The sequence below is a fragment of the Lytechinus variegatus genome, chromosome 12 (assembly GCF_018143015.1).
Source record: "Lytechinus variegatus isolate NC3 chromosome 12, Lvar_3.0, whole genome shotgun sequence".
NCBI lineage: Eukaryota > Metazoa > Echinodermata > Echinoidea > Temnopleuroida > Toxopneustidae > Lytechinus > Lytechinus variegatus.
In genome coordinates, this window is record NC_054751.1 from 7,025,748 (window position 1) to 7,043,828 (window position 18,081).

Here is an 18,081-nt window from a genome sequence, read left to right on the forward strand (position 1 = left end):
CAAAACATATTTCTCTTTGGAAATCGAACTTTCATTAATTTTTGTGATTTACATATTGATTTTTAAAAAGTGCTCTGTAAAAATGTCAGTTTTATGGTCTGGATATTAACATTTTCCAATTGCGCTGCGCGTTCCCGAATTTGATTTATCAGGTACCTATTATTTTCATGTATTCCATTAAGTTTTTAAAATAGCCCTTTTCAGGTCTGTTTGTCAAAACGCATCAGCTAGCGCTGCTATGCTTGCATTTTTGATTGGCAGGTTATGTATGTCTCAATATTGATTGTATAACAAACTACTTAAAATCCCCTTTTCATGACAGTTTATCAAAAATTTCGGCTCGCGATTTGCGCTCGCATTAATGGTTAAAAATATGTCAACTAATTAATGATGCATCCTATTCATGAATAAAAAGGTGCTTGAAATGTTCAGTGTTTAGGCCATAATATCATCAGATTCCGCGCCCGCATTATGCATTAATACTAAGATATCAATTTAATAATCAAATTGTCACTTTTGTTTTATCTCGCGCTTAGCAAGATGAATAGGAAGATATATAGTCATCATATTCATATGATAACATGTCCTAAGGATGTCAAGGTCCTATGTCACAAAATTAAAGCAATAATGAAACATATCAGCTCTTTATCAAGTGCGATTTATATCCACCTTACAAGTTTCCTACAAAGTGTTTGAAATATCAGATCGGAATATCAAATGTTTTAAGCTCGCGCTTCGCGCTCGCTTTTATTTTCATGATAAAAGATTGTTTAGAATGCCTAGATTCTAGGTGTAAATCTGAAACACGCGCGCGCATTTTCATTCAGTTATCCAGTTTCAGATCACAATATCAAAAAATTCTGCTCGTCCTTTGTGCTCGTATTAGGAAGATCCCCTTTCTCATCCCTTTCATGATTTACAAAACACGAATAGAGTTGCCCGTTCAAGGTCGAAATCTCGATTTTTTACGCTCGCACTACGCGCTCGGATAATTTGATCGTGAAATATGTAATGTCTTCATGGCTAAATGCAAGCAGTCCTTAACCCTAAATAGACTGGGCTATTTCGACACCTAAAAAGACTGGGGGGGGGGGGGCTGATTCAGCCCCCCCCCCCCTTATGATCTCGGCTGTTGATCGCGCGATCGCAACAAAAATTGGCACACGCGTTACCCATGGCATTATCTACAAAACTATAACATCAAATTTGGCAAAAAATCTCATGTCTCATTAATTATGCTAATTTATGCATGAAATCATAAGTTTGCTCTAATTAATAAAATAATGCCCCTGAAATGCTAATTTTTGTTTCACATACTCTAGATAGGCATCTGATCAAATTGATTTAAAAAAATTTTCAAAATCAAATTTATTTTCTTATGTATTCTATTGTTTTCTAAATTTCTTATGTATTTCTTTGTTTTTCGACTTTTTGTTTTTTATTGTTTTTTCAATGGAAATTGTCGGGGACTTTATTTTGACCATAAACAAGATAAAATTAATTGATTTTGAGCAGTAAAAGGAAAAATAATGATACATTTATGAATTTTGGCTAAGAACACTATTTGCATTGGATTTGTATACAAATTCACGTTTTTGAGTAATTTGGAGTCTGCATGCACTTACGAAATGTTGCGTTATTTTGAAACCGCGTACCCGGGGGTCACAATTTTGGTCTCAAAAGTTGCGCGAGACTTGAAAGTAAAAAGTCAGCGAGCGACGCGGTCAAAAAAATTTACGCTGCGGATTTATCGCGAAAAACGTCGAGGGGGGGGGCTGATTCAGCCCCCCCCCTCGACATTTCAGTCTTTTTAGGGTTAAAAGGCACTTTTCGATCAGTTCAAAACGCACTTCGCGCTCTCTTCAATTGTTTAGTTATATAGCTATCTTGTTGATGATTACAAAAACTGATTAAAGTTTTCCATTCTTTTTGTACAAGTGTCAAAAATTTTGAGCTCGCGCTTCGCGCACGTATTTATTTGATTGTGAAATATGTAATGTCTTCATGGCAAAATGCAAGCAGTCCTTAAAAGGCACTTTTCGATCAATTCAAAACGATCGATCAGTTCAAAAACAAGCATTTTCTGCTTGTAGGAAGATCCCCTCTTACTCATCTTTTTCATGATTTAGGAAACATGAATATAGAGTGTCCCGTTCTAGGTCTAAATCTAGAATTTTTCCGCTCGCACTTCGCGCTCGCATCAATTGATTTGATTTGATTTATTGTTTTCTTCTGCATCCATAACATTCGTATAATACATTTTTCACAACATAAAAAACAAAATATGTTAGCACTTTTGGCATGAATCATAAATAATGAGTACTAAAAAAATAATTCCAGGCAAAAATGATTAACTATATGATATTCACAATTTGCAGGAGGATTGTCATCATAAGCAGATTGCTTGAAAAAATGACAATCCCAAACTTATACTAATTGAATTAATACATTTATAAAGCAGAATTGGCATATATTTTCAAATACGAAACATGAATTCATGCAATATTATAGTATGAAGATGAAAATGATAAAGCTGAGGGTGACGGTGATATGATGATGATGTTGATGATGATTATGATGATGATGGCCATGGCGATGATGGTGGTCATGATGAAGATATTGGTAATGACTAAATCAAAGGAGGAATAAATTCACGATAAAAAGGATATGACACAAAAATTTTACTTCAAATATTCTGATAATAACATAAATTTAACGTTTGCCTTAAATGAGTGAAGAGACGAAGATTGTTTTACAGACTCTGCTGGTAGAGTTACACAAATCTGGACCATGGTGTCTTATGGATTTCTGCGCAATAAGCAGTTTGGGGTTGATTAAATGGAAATTTGAGTTACGGGTAGGGTATGAATGAATAAATGTATTCAAAAAAGAAAAAAAATGTGGAATGAAGGTAGGTGGGGGCATGTTATTTACGTACTTAAACATAAGTAGTAAACTTTGAAGTGTATTTATGTCAAATACTGTTAGAGTCTTTAGTTTATGGAATAATGGATTTGTGTGTGATAAATATTGGGAATCAGTACAGATTCGAATTGTTTTTTCTGTAATTAGGTAAATTGTATTAAAGTTTTCCATTCTTTATGTAGAAATGTCAAAAATGTTCAGCTCGCGCTTCGCGCTCACATTGTTTAATTGATGAAATACGTAATGTCTTCATGGCTAAATGCAAGCAGTACTTAAAAGGCACTTTTCGATCAGTTCAAAACGTATACAAACATTTTCTGCTCGCGCTTTGCACTCGCATTACTCATCTTTTTCATGATTTAGGAAACATGAATAGTGTCCCGTTCTAGGTCTAAAACTAGAATTTTCCGCTCGCACTTCGCGCTCGCATCAATTGTTTAGTTATACTGTATAGCTATCCTGTTCATGATTACAAAAACTGATTATTGATTTTTCCATTCTTTATGTAGAAATGTCAAAAATTTTCAGCTCGCGCTTCGCGCTCGCATTATTTGATTGTTGAAATATATAACGTCTTCATGGCTAACTGTATGCAGTCTTTAACAGGACTGGTAGGCCTACCTTTCCAATCAGTTCAAAAAGTTTACAAACATTTTCTGCTCGCGCTTTGCACTCGCATTACTCATCTTTTTCATGATTTAGGAAACATGAATAGAGTGTCCCGTTCTGGGTCTAAGACTATAATTTTTCCGCTCGCACTTCGCGCTCGCATCAATTGTTTAGTTATACTGTATAGCTATCCTGTTCATGATTACAAAAACTTATTAGAGTTTTCCATTCTTTATGTAGAAATGTCAAAAATTTTCAGCTCGCGCTTCGCGCTCGCATTATTTGATTAATGAAATATGTAATGTCTTCATGTCTAAATGCAAGCAGTCCTTAAAAGGCACTTTTCGATCAGTTCAAAACGTATACAAACATTTTCTGCTCGCGCTTTGCGCTCGCATTATTAATGTAGGAAGATCCCCTCTTACTCATCTTTTTCATGATTTAGGAAACATGAATAGAGTGTCCCGTTCTAGGTCTAAATCTAGAATTTTTCCGCTCGCACTTCGCGCTCGCATCAATTGTTTAGTTATACTGTATAGCTATCCTGTTCATGATTACAAAAACTTATTAAAGTTTTCCATTCTTTATGTAGAAATGTCAAAAATTTTCAGCTCGCGCTTCGCGCTCGCATTATTTGATTGTTGAAATATATAACGTCTTCATGGCTAACTGTATGCAGTCTTTAACAGGACTGGTAGGCCTACCTTTCCAATCAGTTCAAAACGTTTATCAAAAAATTATACTCGCGCTTCGCGTTCGCAGTATTGCAGGCACATCTTTTTTTCAGAATGTTCAAATTTTAGGAAAAAATACATACAATTTCAAAAAAATGCTCGCGCTTCGCGCAGTCATTATAAAAGAAGGATTATGATATTATACATTTATGTTGAATTAAAGAACAAAGCTAAGAGGTGACTTATAGGACTACCCCCTTCAAAGAAACAAACGAAAAAAAACATCTTCGAGCGGCCGATCGGGGAAAATGTGGCTGAAAAAATATTTCCGGGCCCCTTTATTGGCGAAGGCTGAATCCGCCCGTGATTCATGTGCCTATGAAATGATTGCCTGGGGGAGGGAGGGGCCGCCATTGGCGGCGGAAGCCAAAAAATTTAGGGGGTGTGCACCTAAATTTTTGGGATGGACACAGGTAAAACATTGGACAAGCGCCCCAAAAAAAGGTTATCAACCTAAATTTTAGGAGTTGCTAAACCAACAATTTTTGACAAGAAAAAAAAAGGCCATCAACTTAGGGGGGGGGGGGATGTTACACCCACAAATGTAATAATCGCCCACAAATGTAATAACGCCCACAAATGTAATAACACTTTACCCACAAATGTAATAATTTTTGATCGCCCACAAATGTAATAACACTTTACCCACAAATGTAATAATGCACTTTACCCACAAATGTGATAATGACTTTACCTACAAATGTAATAAATTTGAAGTGATTTTTGGCGAATTCGTTCTAAACTAATATCCTATATAGTAATGCGTTCATATAGCACAAAAGTTCAAAGTCTTTTTTCCAGACCCGGTTAATGAAATATTACAGTACAAGTCCAAGTCTTTTTCCAGACCCGGTTTTTCAAAATTATAATATACGTCCAAAGTCTTTTTACCAGACCCGGTTGTTTCAAAATTATAATATACGTCCAAAGTCTTTTTTCCAGACCCGGTTAATTCAAAAATTATAATGCAAGTCCAAAGTCTTTTTTTCAGACCCGGTCGTTTCAAAAGTTATAATATACGTCGGTGAGGGGTAAAGACAACACTCTAAGCCCAAGCATTTTAAGTGGGTTTAATTTTGAAGATTGGTCTCAGCTGTCATTTTTTTCAATATTTCTTTATCTTTTAAAAAACCGGGTCCAGACGAAAGACTAAGCATAATACTCGTGTTATTCCACAAGAATAAGAATATGAGTCTTTTGTTGTTAGGATTGTTTAAATCATTTTTAAATCACCGGGTCTGGAATAAAGACAACGCTCTAAACATGTGCTTTTCTACATGAAGGTTTTAATTTGGAGGATTGTTGGTTCTTAGATTCGTTGTTGGGGTTGAGTTTTATTGATTTTTCATTCCTGAAATAATTGTGTCTGGAGGAAAGTCGATCTTCGACAATCGGTATTCATGTTGTTCCACAGTAATTAGATTACTGGGTATTCGCTTTAGAATATTTGTAAAAACTATTTTATTTTTCAAATAGGAACCAAGTCTGGAGAAAGGATGTCTGCTTTACCCACGCGTTATTACAATGTTTTGTAGGGGTAGTAGTATTATTAAAAAAAGACATATTTTTACTGGGTGAAACTTTGGAAATTTGGTCTTAGATTCGAAGTTTTTCAGTTACTTTTTTTAAATAGCCGGGTCTGGAGGAAAGAGTACGTTTTAAAACTCGTGTTATTCCACGAGAATAAGAATAAAAGGTCTTATGTTAGAAGATTTTTTTTCGTAACTGTTTTAGGTCTGGAATAAAGACAACACTCTAAACCTCTTTTAAAACAGGTTCTTAGGTTGAAGGTTTGTTTGGTCTTAGACTTTGATTTTTTTAATTCTTACTATTAGCGTTTTTTTTTGAAGAAAAAATGGTCGGGCTGAAAGACTACGCTATATCCAGCATTAATAAGATTATGGGGTCTTTATACTGTTTTTGAACTGTTATTCATAATGTTTAAATAACAGGTAACCGGGTCTGGAGAAAAGACTACGCTTGATTCTCAATTTACTCGTAGTGCATATATTCACAATATACACCGTATAAGTTGAAACAACAACAAAGACATTAATTCCACCAGTTTTAATTAACTGCGTCTGGAGAAAAGACTAAGCTCCATTCCCATTTTTTCCACAGGAATATCATTATCGTATATTAGTTTGGACTTATATTATAAATTTTGAAAAAACTAGGTCAGGAAGAAGACTTTGGACTTATTAAAATTCTTGAAACAACCGGGTCTGGAAAAAAGACTTTGGATTTATATTATAATTTTTGAAGCAACCGGGTCTGGAAAAAAAGACTTTCGACTTATATCACATTTTTTTAAACAACCGGGTCTGGAAAAAAGACTTTGGATTTATATTATAATTTTGAAACAACCGGGTCTGGAAGAAAGACTTTGGACTTGTACTTTGATGTTTTATTAACCCAGACTGAAAAAACACTGGACTTTTGTGCAATATGAACGCATTACTATAGGATTTTAGTTTAGAACGGATTCGCCGAAAATCCCTTCAAATTTATTACATTTGTGGGTAAAGTCATTATTACATTTGTGGGTAAAGTGTTATTACATTTGTGGGCGTTATTACATTTGTGGGTAAAGTGTTATTACATTTGTGGGTGTTATTACATTTGTGGGTGCAACAGGGGACAACACACGTTTCAGGGGGAGTCCACGTGAATTTAGGGGGAACCAGGAAAACAAATTGCCCAGCCCCCCCCCACAAAAAAAAAAGTTTATCAGAAACAAATTTAGGGGGGACCGTCCCCCCACCTAAAATTTAGGAGGGGACACGTCCCCCCGCTTCCGCCGCCTATGGGGGCCGCCATTTTTCCGAAAAGTACACAGGGGCGCCAAAATCAGGTCGAATTTGGGCCCCCCTTCCTTCGAAATCCTGGATCCGCGCCTGATTACATCTGCATGTGAAAAAATGCCTAGAAAACCTCCCTGATGATTGGATAATTGATGAGTATGCCACATGTAACTGAATGATGAGGTTTCAAACATGTGTGGGAGAAACTGTTGGGCTATGATGTTTATTACGGAAGAGAGCAGAATGAACAAACACATTTGTTGAACATACATGGTGATGGTCAGTGGTGGTAATGACTCAGCAAAATTACATATTCTAGTTCCTAGCATAAATAAATAATGACAGAAATCCTCATAACTGCAGTAGATCTACAGCAAATACTCACTAAAGAAACTGTTGAAGAAATGATGCACAACTTGAAGAAAAAATGCAAGCTAGGCTCCTAACAATGCTCAAGAAAGGAAGGTACTAACTTACTACTGTAACATGTAGGTTGTAGATTGTAGAATGCAGCACAGAAGTTCACATATGGGACTGAGCTGAGTTGCTGAGTTAAAAACAAGATGACAGCTGGTGAATTTATTCCTCAGAATTATATTGTTATTGCCCACAATTACTATATTAATTATTATTGGCATATGAATGTCAATATTTTTTACTTGAAATTTGCCGGGACCGGCAGGTGCAATACACCGGGTGAACACAGGACCAGCATTTGCATCCTTTCCGATGGACGGAGTGTTTTCCAACTGCATTCACTTCTGCACTAAATACAGTGGTGAGGCACACTAACACACAACGCTATGGTATGATATATATATATATATATATATATATGTATATATATATATATATATATATATATATATATATATATATATATATATATATATATATATATATTGTTAGATGCGTTTCGGCATGAGCGGGACTCGAACCCTTAGGCTAGCCTTCACGTTGAGATCTACGTGAAATCTTATCCGAAACATGCGCTCTAACCGACCGAGCTAAGTTGCCTCCTCCTTATGTATCAATTCTGATTCAATGATATTATCGATTTCATGTTATTCATTAATCAAAGGTAATATACAAAAAAAACACAAATGAATGTATTATATTATTACTATTAATAATTACTATCATTATTTTACTATCATAATCATAGTATTAGAAGTCGTGCATTTGGGAAAGTGGATAAACCGGATGAGTGTGCTTTGTAACTTTAACGTTTCCTTTATAGGTGTACTGACACTGGTATGCCGGAACCTAGCCTGACAAAGAGTCGCGAATCATTGAAATTGCGTGTGAAATTAAGCCCGGAGCAATTGTATCACCAATCAAAATCACTTTTCTCAATTTCTTAGATATAAATCAACATTTCCAGTTTAAGATTGATGAGAATTACAACTCCTTGTAAGGGCTAGCTGGGAAGCCGTAATCTCACAATGGCATTGATAGATAAGAATGAATGTTAGTCGTAACGAGTCTTTAACGGGTTATTGTTTGTGTTTTTTCTGTACATCTTCTTAGATTATTCAACGACATATCTGCAATCTGGTGAATCCTATTCATTCTACATACCACGCAACTACATCAGACGATTTGACCACGCAGACCACGCAATCTTGCTACAAACAAATGATACGAATGGATTTCGAATCGTGTTCCAATACTATATCCGAAATCATGATTATCAAATCCAAATAGGGACAGGTAGTGATCCATCTGATCCACAGTCTATCATCACAACTATCCATAGACATATCTATGAATATTACTACTACGAATCATACGATGATATCTACGTAGAGACCAATGAGATGTGGATTGCTGTCGTAGGCAGACCAACTTACACTTATCTCAATATTAATATGGACATCGTTGCTTTTGCCATTTCAAGTGAGTATGATATTGTAATCAAAGTTTTAGACAGTATCTTCTTTAAATGCACCGCTGGTTTTGTGTGTGAACCTAACATCAGTTGTTAACAGTTTAATCAACCCTTCTAAATTTATTGAAAATAAAATGTTAAGAATTAAATTTTCTTTTCAAAGATTGAAAGAAAACTTGTTTAAACAACTTATGTAACATTTGTATTGTAAACAACGTTGTATAAAATATTGTTAAAAGAGTTTTTACTTCTTGAAGTATATTGAATAACAAGGACCCACCAACTCTCATTTAAAATACAAGTGGAACGCCTCTGGCAGTCTCGCTTGCATTACGCAATTCAATATAGACGCAGTGTTGGCTTTGGAAACGATTACAGAATAATTATTAATAAACAACACCATTCATATAGAAATGCAATACTATGGTAATTGACCCTAAATGAGGTTTGACCTTGATCATGCGACCGAAGACTTATGCAAGACGATCTGTTGACGACCCCTGTTTTTGCCTTAATACAGTCTTGTTGTATATGTGAGTTTTGAGTGATTCATCCGGACTTGACTGTGGAGGAACTTTTTCAACTTGTTCTGGAAATTATACTGCCAGGAAGTTTGGAAACCAAGTTTCTTCAGATTTCAGTTGCTGTCAGTCCGTCATTTCCCTCTTGTCCCACATTACCTCAAGTGATGTTTGTGTAGGCTCCACTACACTACGCTACACTACGCTACACCTACCCGAACATCAAGGTGGTGAACTCGCTCTGATACTTCAAGTGACAAAGGTGCGATTAAAACCTCATGCACCAACACGATTTTGAAAAGAATAAAAAACTTATCTTCCTACTTTTATTTCTAATTTCATTCCATATCCATCCTCCGGTTCGTCTAAAAAAGGGGATTTAGCGCCAGTATCGGGTTCTTCTCGCGTATTAATTCACTGCCGATTCCAAAACATCGCAAACGCGTATATGCACGAAATCGCACCTCTAATTATTATGAATATTCATGAGTTTGTTTCTTTCATAGAAAGACTTTATTCAAAATCAGACACGAAAGTAATTCAATTTACAGAAAAATCATGAAGCGAACATGTTTACAACTGTACCTGTGTACTAATATCTAATGATAAAACAAAATTATGTTTTTGACTGAGAACCCTTTTAATTGCACAATAGCGTTTCAATACGTTCTTAAAACATCTAAAACACAACCGATCACCTAAAAAACGTGTCGAAAAAATATATATTTAGCGTAAAGAATACAACGGTTTACAGTAGAGTATTGAGCGTTAGGGCAACCAAACAAAAATAAATTCTTATTCAAATACGCATCATAGATTCAGACAAGCCAGTATTGTAAAGATGTTTGTTCACCCCAATTATCCGATTGAAAAGTTTATATTCAAAGTAGCGGAGCTTTGTTGAAAGACAGCAATTAAACGGAATCATATAAAATCTATTCCAATTATTAACCGGTTCATTTAAAATGGATGCCCATTTTGTTTGCGAAGTTAGGGACTTTAAGGTTTTATCAACAAAAAATTTATAGATAAACTTGCATACCTCAAAACATTTAAATTATACTACAAATCTTCTTGAGTTCTACTCTCAAACAAGATGTTGATGAAATTATTTCAATTCATTGGGTGTTGCAGAAATCAAGAAACAATTATGTATTTTTGTATAAAAGTTGTATGTGAGAAAAAATTGTTTTGTTCATCCATTAAATGTTCAATACTGATGATCCATTTTTAAGCCGAAGTTCTTTAAATATACCTTTCCCAATTACTTTGATCAATGAGTCATTCCATAATACTTGATTCTTTATATTCAAATCAGATAAATTAGGAGAGAATGTTAAACAACTCCAAGCAATAAGCATTTCTCGAATGAATTGATTTTTTATTTGTAATATTTTGGGATCATCGTTTTTTAAATTACATGTTCAAAACGATTCTCCCACAAAGATGACCAAGTTGTGTTCGAAAAAAATCATTTCCATTTTGCTTTATTTTCTGTGCTCATATAACGTTTAATCCACGCAATTCTCAAGCCAGAAATTACATAAGGTAAATTTAACATTTTGAATTCACCTTGAGTATAGTTTCCAATAATTAGGACAACTGATTTTATCCGGTTTTTATATCCAAATAAAGGAGTAAATAAAATGTTCCAATTTTTTCAAAAAATCTTCTGGAGGTTTTGGTAATACAGACAAAATAAATATACTTTTTTGAGAAAGGCCGAGTCACTTCAAAATAGTTATTTTCCCTATTGGAGTTGAATTTATCATTTTCCATACTCTTAAAACATTCTTTATTTTCTTAAACTTTGGAATAAAATTCATTTCAAATATGTCATTCATGTCAGGTGAAAAATATACTCCCGTCAATCTAAATTGGTGGTGATTTTTTACCTGATTGCTAAGAAAGTATGAATACTTGTAAGGAAGCAACCAGAGGACCGACGGCTTAAGGTCCTCTCCGAATGACCTCGTATTGAGGATTAATGCCTTACCAAAGGGCACTAGCGCACCAAGTGGGAATCGAACTTGGGTCACCAGAATACGAATCCCCGCTCTACCGACTGAGCTATCGCGCCTCCTCAAAATGGGATATGTCTGGAGGATGTCCTTTATAATAACAATTTCAGATTTATTTCGATTCATACAAAGCCCTGAAAAAACCTTAAATTCATCCAATTTACACAATGATTTTAAGAGATTTGACGTCATTTATATAAAATGTTGTTTCATCTGCATAAGAGTTCAGCTTAATTTCTATTCCATTCACTGTTTATCTTTAATATCACTGTTTCCCCTTATCCATAAACACATAATTTCATTACAAATGACATAAAGAAGGGGACTCAAGGACAGCCTTGCCTTACTCCACATGAAATTTGAAAAAAAAATACTGAAGCATGTCCATTACACGGGTCGTGTGGTCCAGTGGTTAGAGCATCCCAACTCTGCCATTGTCTCCACTTTGATAAAAAGGCCCGAGAGTGATATCTGTCGTCTATAACGTCAGCCACTATGACTGATTAACCTAGAGTAAAATGTTTCATAGGTAATTGGTTTTATACCAGCTTGGCGTTTACCAGCAAAATGCTGTCCTGCCGAGTTCCTACGGGAATTACCACAAACAGAAACAGAAACAATTATTCAAAATACAACAATGTATATCATTGTACATAACTCTAATCCATGATATCAAATCTTTCCCGAAATTGAAATATCTCAAAGCTCGAAGTAATAAAGACCATTTTAATTTATCAAATGCCTTTTATATGTTGACCATTAACATAAAACCTAGAATATCATGTTCATTTGTAAATCCAATCATACCTAATTAAGGCAAACCAAATATTTTCACCAATATACCGACCATGTTAAAATCCTGTCTGGTCATTATTAATAATAGTACATAACACCTTTCGCAATTTCAAACCTTAACATTTTGCAAGATGTTTATAGTCGGTGTTTAGAGATAGGCCTCTGTGTAGGTTAGTCAGCTGCGGCGCTCGTATTGGCTGCGTAGAATGGTGCTAAGTCATGTAAGTTGCACGCCCTTGTCGCCATTTTCCGGCAGAGAAATGTTACTTCCTGAACGGAACGCCGCGTTTACTTCATGCATTTATTTTTCTCTTCTTTCTTTTCGTTAGATAATCTATGATAAACATTCTTTCCCTCTCTAACTTTTTTCTCTGCTGCGAAACACTATACCTTATGTATGCAACAACATTTTACCAGTAGATGACGTGGTAGGTTCTTCACTTGAGGGCCGTCCCGATGGGCTCGTTCTATCTGTGGCTGTTCCATACCAAAATACTCAGGAAGAAAATTACTTACAACTTCCATGGGGTTCTCATTGGGATGAAATGGTACTCCAACGATTCTAAAGTTATTTCTCCTTAAGAAACGCTCCAACTTGTTTTCGGCTAGCACTGCCATCTCAAGACGGGATGCATGGGTCGAAATGTGTGATTCTAAATCCTTCACTTTCTTCCCAAGAGGACTAACCTTCTCCATTACCGTTGTTTGAGCATCATGAAAAGCTAGAGACTCCTCAAAACTAGAAAGCATTGCTCCAAATGCCAGAAATCCCTTTTTTAACAAAGTTTTCAAAGTCGGAAGGGGGGGGATTTGGTTGTATCTCGGAAGCTAAATCTTGACGTGGCGCTGCCCCAGCGGGCCGCTACGAAAATTGATAGGCATGGTTTTGCTTTCCATTACTATTACTTAGCATGCGAAAACGAGAGCTCTCAAAATCACGTCACTTCTCGGCGAACATTACAAACAAGAAAATATTCATGATCGGACCACAGATCAAGATCTGTGCAAACGCGAAAAACGATCCTGATTTATAGTCCTATCATGAATATTCATAAATTGAGCTGCAACTTCCGCACATGCGCGAATTGCGTTTGCGATGATTTGGAATAGGCAGTGAATTGATACGTGTGAGGAACACGATACCGGCTCTCTAAATCACCAATTATGAGACTAACCGGAGGATGGATGTTGAATGAAATTAAAATGAAAAGTAGGACGATTACTTTTTTATTCTTTTCATAATCGTGTTGGTGCATGAGTTTTATATCCGCCCCAGATAATCGCACCTTTGTCACTCGGAGTATCAGAGCGAGTTCACCACCTTGATGTTCGTCTAGGTTTCAATTTCAATTTTATTTATTTCATTTCCATCAAACAAAAACAAGTTGTATACCAAAAAAATATATAAACATAAGTATTTGTATCCGTTGCAAAGAAACAAAAATGATACACATGTTGTGAAAAAACACACAATTTGGGCAACAAATTGGAGGTTTTAAATAAGTATACTATTTTCCAATAGAAACTAAATTAAGATGGAAATGGAGGGACCCACTAAAAAGCAATGCTTGTACAATGTGGGCCCCTCAAAAAATAGATAACACAACCAATAACAAAGTACAAAGACAGATATATGTAATCAAATGAGAAAAAATGAATAAATGATAAATAATACTCACAAAATAAATACGAAGTTATCAAAAAAATATAGTTTGTATAGGACAAAACAACCCGTCCTAAAATATCCACACCCTTCCCAAAAGAAAAAAGGGGAGAATGCCCTGATAGGATGGATGGGTGCTGCTGAACGTAGATAAGACACATGCAATCGTGCACTCAAGCAAAGTGGATTCAATGATGTGTATAAAAGGAGAAAAAATATATGACATGACCTGGAAAGAATATAATGCGCAAAAAATGTGATTGATGCCGTAAATAAGTAATTGGTATAGGAAGGCGGATAAGGACAGGGGAGAAAGAGAAAAATAGAGGAGAGGATAGACACAATAATGTACGAGGTTCGATACCGAGCACAACTGAGAAGGACTTGTATCAGATTTGTTTTTCTATTAAAAAAAGATGATTAATTTATGTTTTAATTATAGTCTTCATAGTAATACTGATGACTTGACAGAGAGGATGAATTAGATCTAATTTGAGGGTACATTATAAGATTTTAATAGAGATAGTTTGAATTTAGTCTTAATAGAGTTCAAAGATTTTGCAGTTCTTAAATCATTATGAAGTGAGTTCCATAACTTTTGTCCATCATATATAAATGTGTTCTGAGCCAGCAAAGTTCTTAAAAGTGGTAAATTGAATTCACCCAATCGTCTTGTTGGATAGTTATGAATGGATTGATTTTTTTGAAACATTGAATTGAATACATTTGGGAGGTTGTTGTTATAATTATACATAAACTGACCGAGATTAAACAAATATAAGTCTTTAATTTTCAATAATTTATGTTAAAAATGGGTCCGTATGAGACAAATATGCTGTGTGACATATGATACGAAGAGACTTCTTTTGTAAATAGGAGTAATTTGTCTAAGAGTGTTTGATGTGTGTTGCCCCACGCTAAAATTCCATAATTTAAATAAGGCAATATAAGGGATGAATATAATGTAAGCAGGGACGATAATGGTAAATAAGATTTAAGCTTGTTGATTATACCGATATTGCGTGAAAAAGTTTTACATATGTTATCTTTGTGGAATTTCCATGAGAGCTTATTATCGACTGTTATTCCAAGAAACTTAATATGGGATACATTTTCCAAGGGAGTTCCATCCAAAATAATATCGACAGGAAGTGTATTAATAGAGTTGCTAAACAACATTTATTTTGTTTTTTGAAGATTTATTGACAATTTATTTGCTCTTATCCATTGGGTGACATTTTTTAATTCATAGTTTATTTTATTACCAAGGTGAAGAGGATTTTTATGTGAAAAAAATAAGTTAGAGTCGTCCGCAAAGAGAATGAAAGAAAGCACATCTGATGATCTCCAAAATCATTCATATAAACTATAAACAAAATCGGGCCTAAAAGACTACCCTGTGGAACTCCACAATTATTTTTTTTCATTTGAGAATTGCATCCGTTTAAAAAGACATATTGCTTCCTATTCAAGAGGTAGCTCCTGAACCACTCCAAGGCCTTCCCACGCACTCCATAATGATGTAATTTGTTTAGTAAAATGTCATGATTAATGGTTTCGAAGGCCTTGGAGAAGTCCAGGAACAAACCAATTAAATAAGAAGATTTATCGATTGAATGTGCCGCTTTTTCAATTAAACTCAATAATGCGTGTGTAGTGCTGTGCTTTTCCCTAAATCCAAATTGGGAATTTGAAATTATATTATTTGATTTGAGAAAACTTATAGTTCTTTTATAAATAATCTTTTCTAGTATTTTCGACAATGTAGATAACAAAGAAATTGGGCGGTAATTATTAACATCTAATTGTCACCCTTTTTAAACAAAGGAATGACTTTTGCTATTTCCATGCTCTCGGGAACAATGCGGGAACAAATAGGTGTAGCGTCAAATTATATCGTGGACGAACTACCCTTATTCTTTTGTTAACCCCCCCCCCCCCCTCTGTTTTTGCTTGTCCAATTTTTATTCGGGAAAATGTGCCTCCCCTTTTGGAAAATCCTGGATCCGCTCCAGCCTTAGGTTAAGATTTCAATGTTAACGACGGCCACCGCCGCCAGAAAAGCGGCGACTCTGTCTCGCTCTGCTATCCCTGCGAGACAATAAAACTGTTGAGAATGGTTCTTTTTCCAATGTAGTATGAGGAATATAGCTAAAAAAAAATGATGCCATTCTCCTCCCTATCAGCCCTGTTTAACTGCACAATGAGCAATATGAGCGTGTCATCAGATGTTCTGTGTGATGGAGTGTACCATTGCGATCACTATGAAGATGAATCAGCATGCAGTAAGTCAAATAAAGAAGCATTCCTGTTTCTTGTGTACTTTTTATTTCATTTCATTTCATTTCATTTCTATTTAAGTTACAATGACAAAAGTATAATGATAATAACAATTTCCATGTCATTGTTCTTAGTGGTAGGTGTAGTTGTCATCCGGAGTAGCAAAATGAACGACCGCGATATTTCAGATGCAAACTGGTAGTAAGTTTATCCAGATAAGTAGACATGGTACAGCTTGATGTTTATGATACATGAGTGCTTTTTATATGACTGGCCGTTAAATACCGTAAGCTGTCAATCATATACATTCACTCCAGTGAGTTTCCTTTGTAATGATGTTTCCTTTATTTGTGTTCTGGCACTGGTAGACTCCCGGGGGGGCAACCTAGTCTTACAAACAGTTGCGAAACATTAAAATCAAACTGAAGTTGCGTTTAATAAAACTCGCTTCTTTTAAAATCACAAATCAGTATATTCTAAATCAATCTCACAAACAACTACTTTCAAGGGCCGATTTGCAAGCGGTAGTGAAATCGCACGCGGGGCAAATTACATTAAATTTCTCTATTTCGTTGTAGGCTATCGTGATTTAACAGCCTTCCTTTCTCTCATTACGGGCGTTTTTGACGCTCTATTCCGGTTCTACCCGCGAAAAACACCCCCCTTTTCCGCGTTTTATTTGTCGCGGATGATCGATGCTGTCCACCGTCCAATGGCAGTGACCCCGCGCCGGGCGGGCGTGAACTTATTTCAGAGAGTTTTCCAAAACATGTAAAATATTTTATTCCGTATTATAATTCTTTTTGTAATTATGAATTGTTATGTGCAGATTGACTCTAAGTTTACTTTTGGAATAATGAATTCAAATTGTTCATGCATGAATTCTGATTCAATTATGTTGTCGATTTCATGTTATTCAACAAAAGTAATGCAGGGCTTATAAACATTTTAACGCAATATGAATGTAGCATATTATTATTTTACTATTAAAATTATTATCTTTAATCATGCTAGTATTATAATCACAGTATTAGAAGCTGTAGGGAAGTGGATAAAACGGATATGCTTTGTAATAACGTTTCCTTTATTTGCGCACTGACACTGGTATGCCGGAATCTAGTGACAAAGAGTCGCGAATCATTGAAATGAAACTGAAATTGCGTGTGAAATTAGGCCCAGAGCAACTGTGTCACCAACCAAAAACACTTTTCTTAATTTCACCGAGATAAATCAATATATCAAATTTAAGATTGATTTAACTACTTGAAAAGGCTAATATGCAAACATTAATGAAACATTTGCGTGGTCAATAAACAACCTTATAAAAAATTAGTAGCAAAATTAGTCGTAACGAGTCTTTAACATGTTATTGTTTGCGTTTTTTCTGTGCATCTTCTTAGATCATTCAACGACATATCTGCAATCTGGTCAATCATATTCACTCTACACATCACACAACCACATCAGACGATTTTACAACGTGACCTTGCTTCAAACAAATGAAACGAATGGATTTCGAATCGTGTTCCAATATTTATATATGGTATATGGTGATAAAATCCAAATTGGGACAGGTACTGATCCATCTGATTCACAGTCTGTCATCACAACTATCTATGGATATAGAGACTACGCTGATGATGTCTACGTAGAGACCAATGAGATGTGGATGGCTGTTATAGGAAGGCCGCAAAACACCTATCTTGACATTAGTGCAAACATCGTTGCTTTCGACCTTTCAAGTTAGTATGATTTTTGTTCATAAACAGTTTTATACAGTAAAAACTCTGTTTACTCTTTTATACAAGGCTGTTTACAATGCGATCTTTTGAGCAATT

The 18,081-nt window shown here is 35.3% G+C and overlaps 1 protein-coding gene across 1 annotated transcript in view; it reads left to right on the plus strand.

The window, feature by feature from the left end:
- The window catches only part of LOC121425285, an 80,845-nt gene that overhangs the window by 47,934 nt on the left and 14,830 nt on the right, over positions 1-18,081 (plus strand). Inside the window, exons 7-9 of the mRNA XM_041621311.1 lie at positions 8,603-8,971; positions 16,150-16,248; positions 17,644-17,985. Of these exons, the coding sequence (XP_041477245.1) occupies positions 8,603-8,971; positions 16,150-16,248; positions 17,644-17,985 (810 nt within the window). The remainder of the gene's footprint in view (positions 1-8,602; positions 8,972-16,149; positions 16,249-17,643; positions 17,986-18,081) is intronic.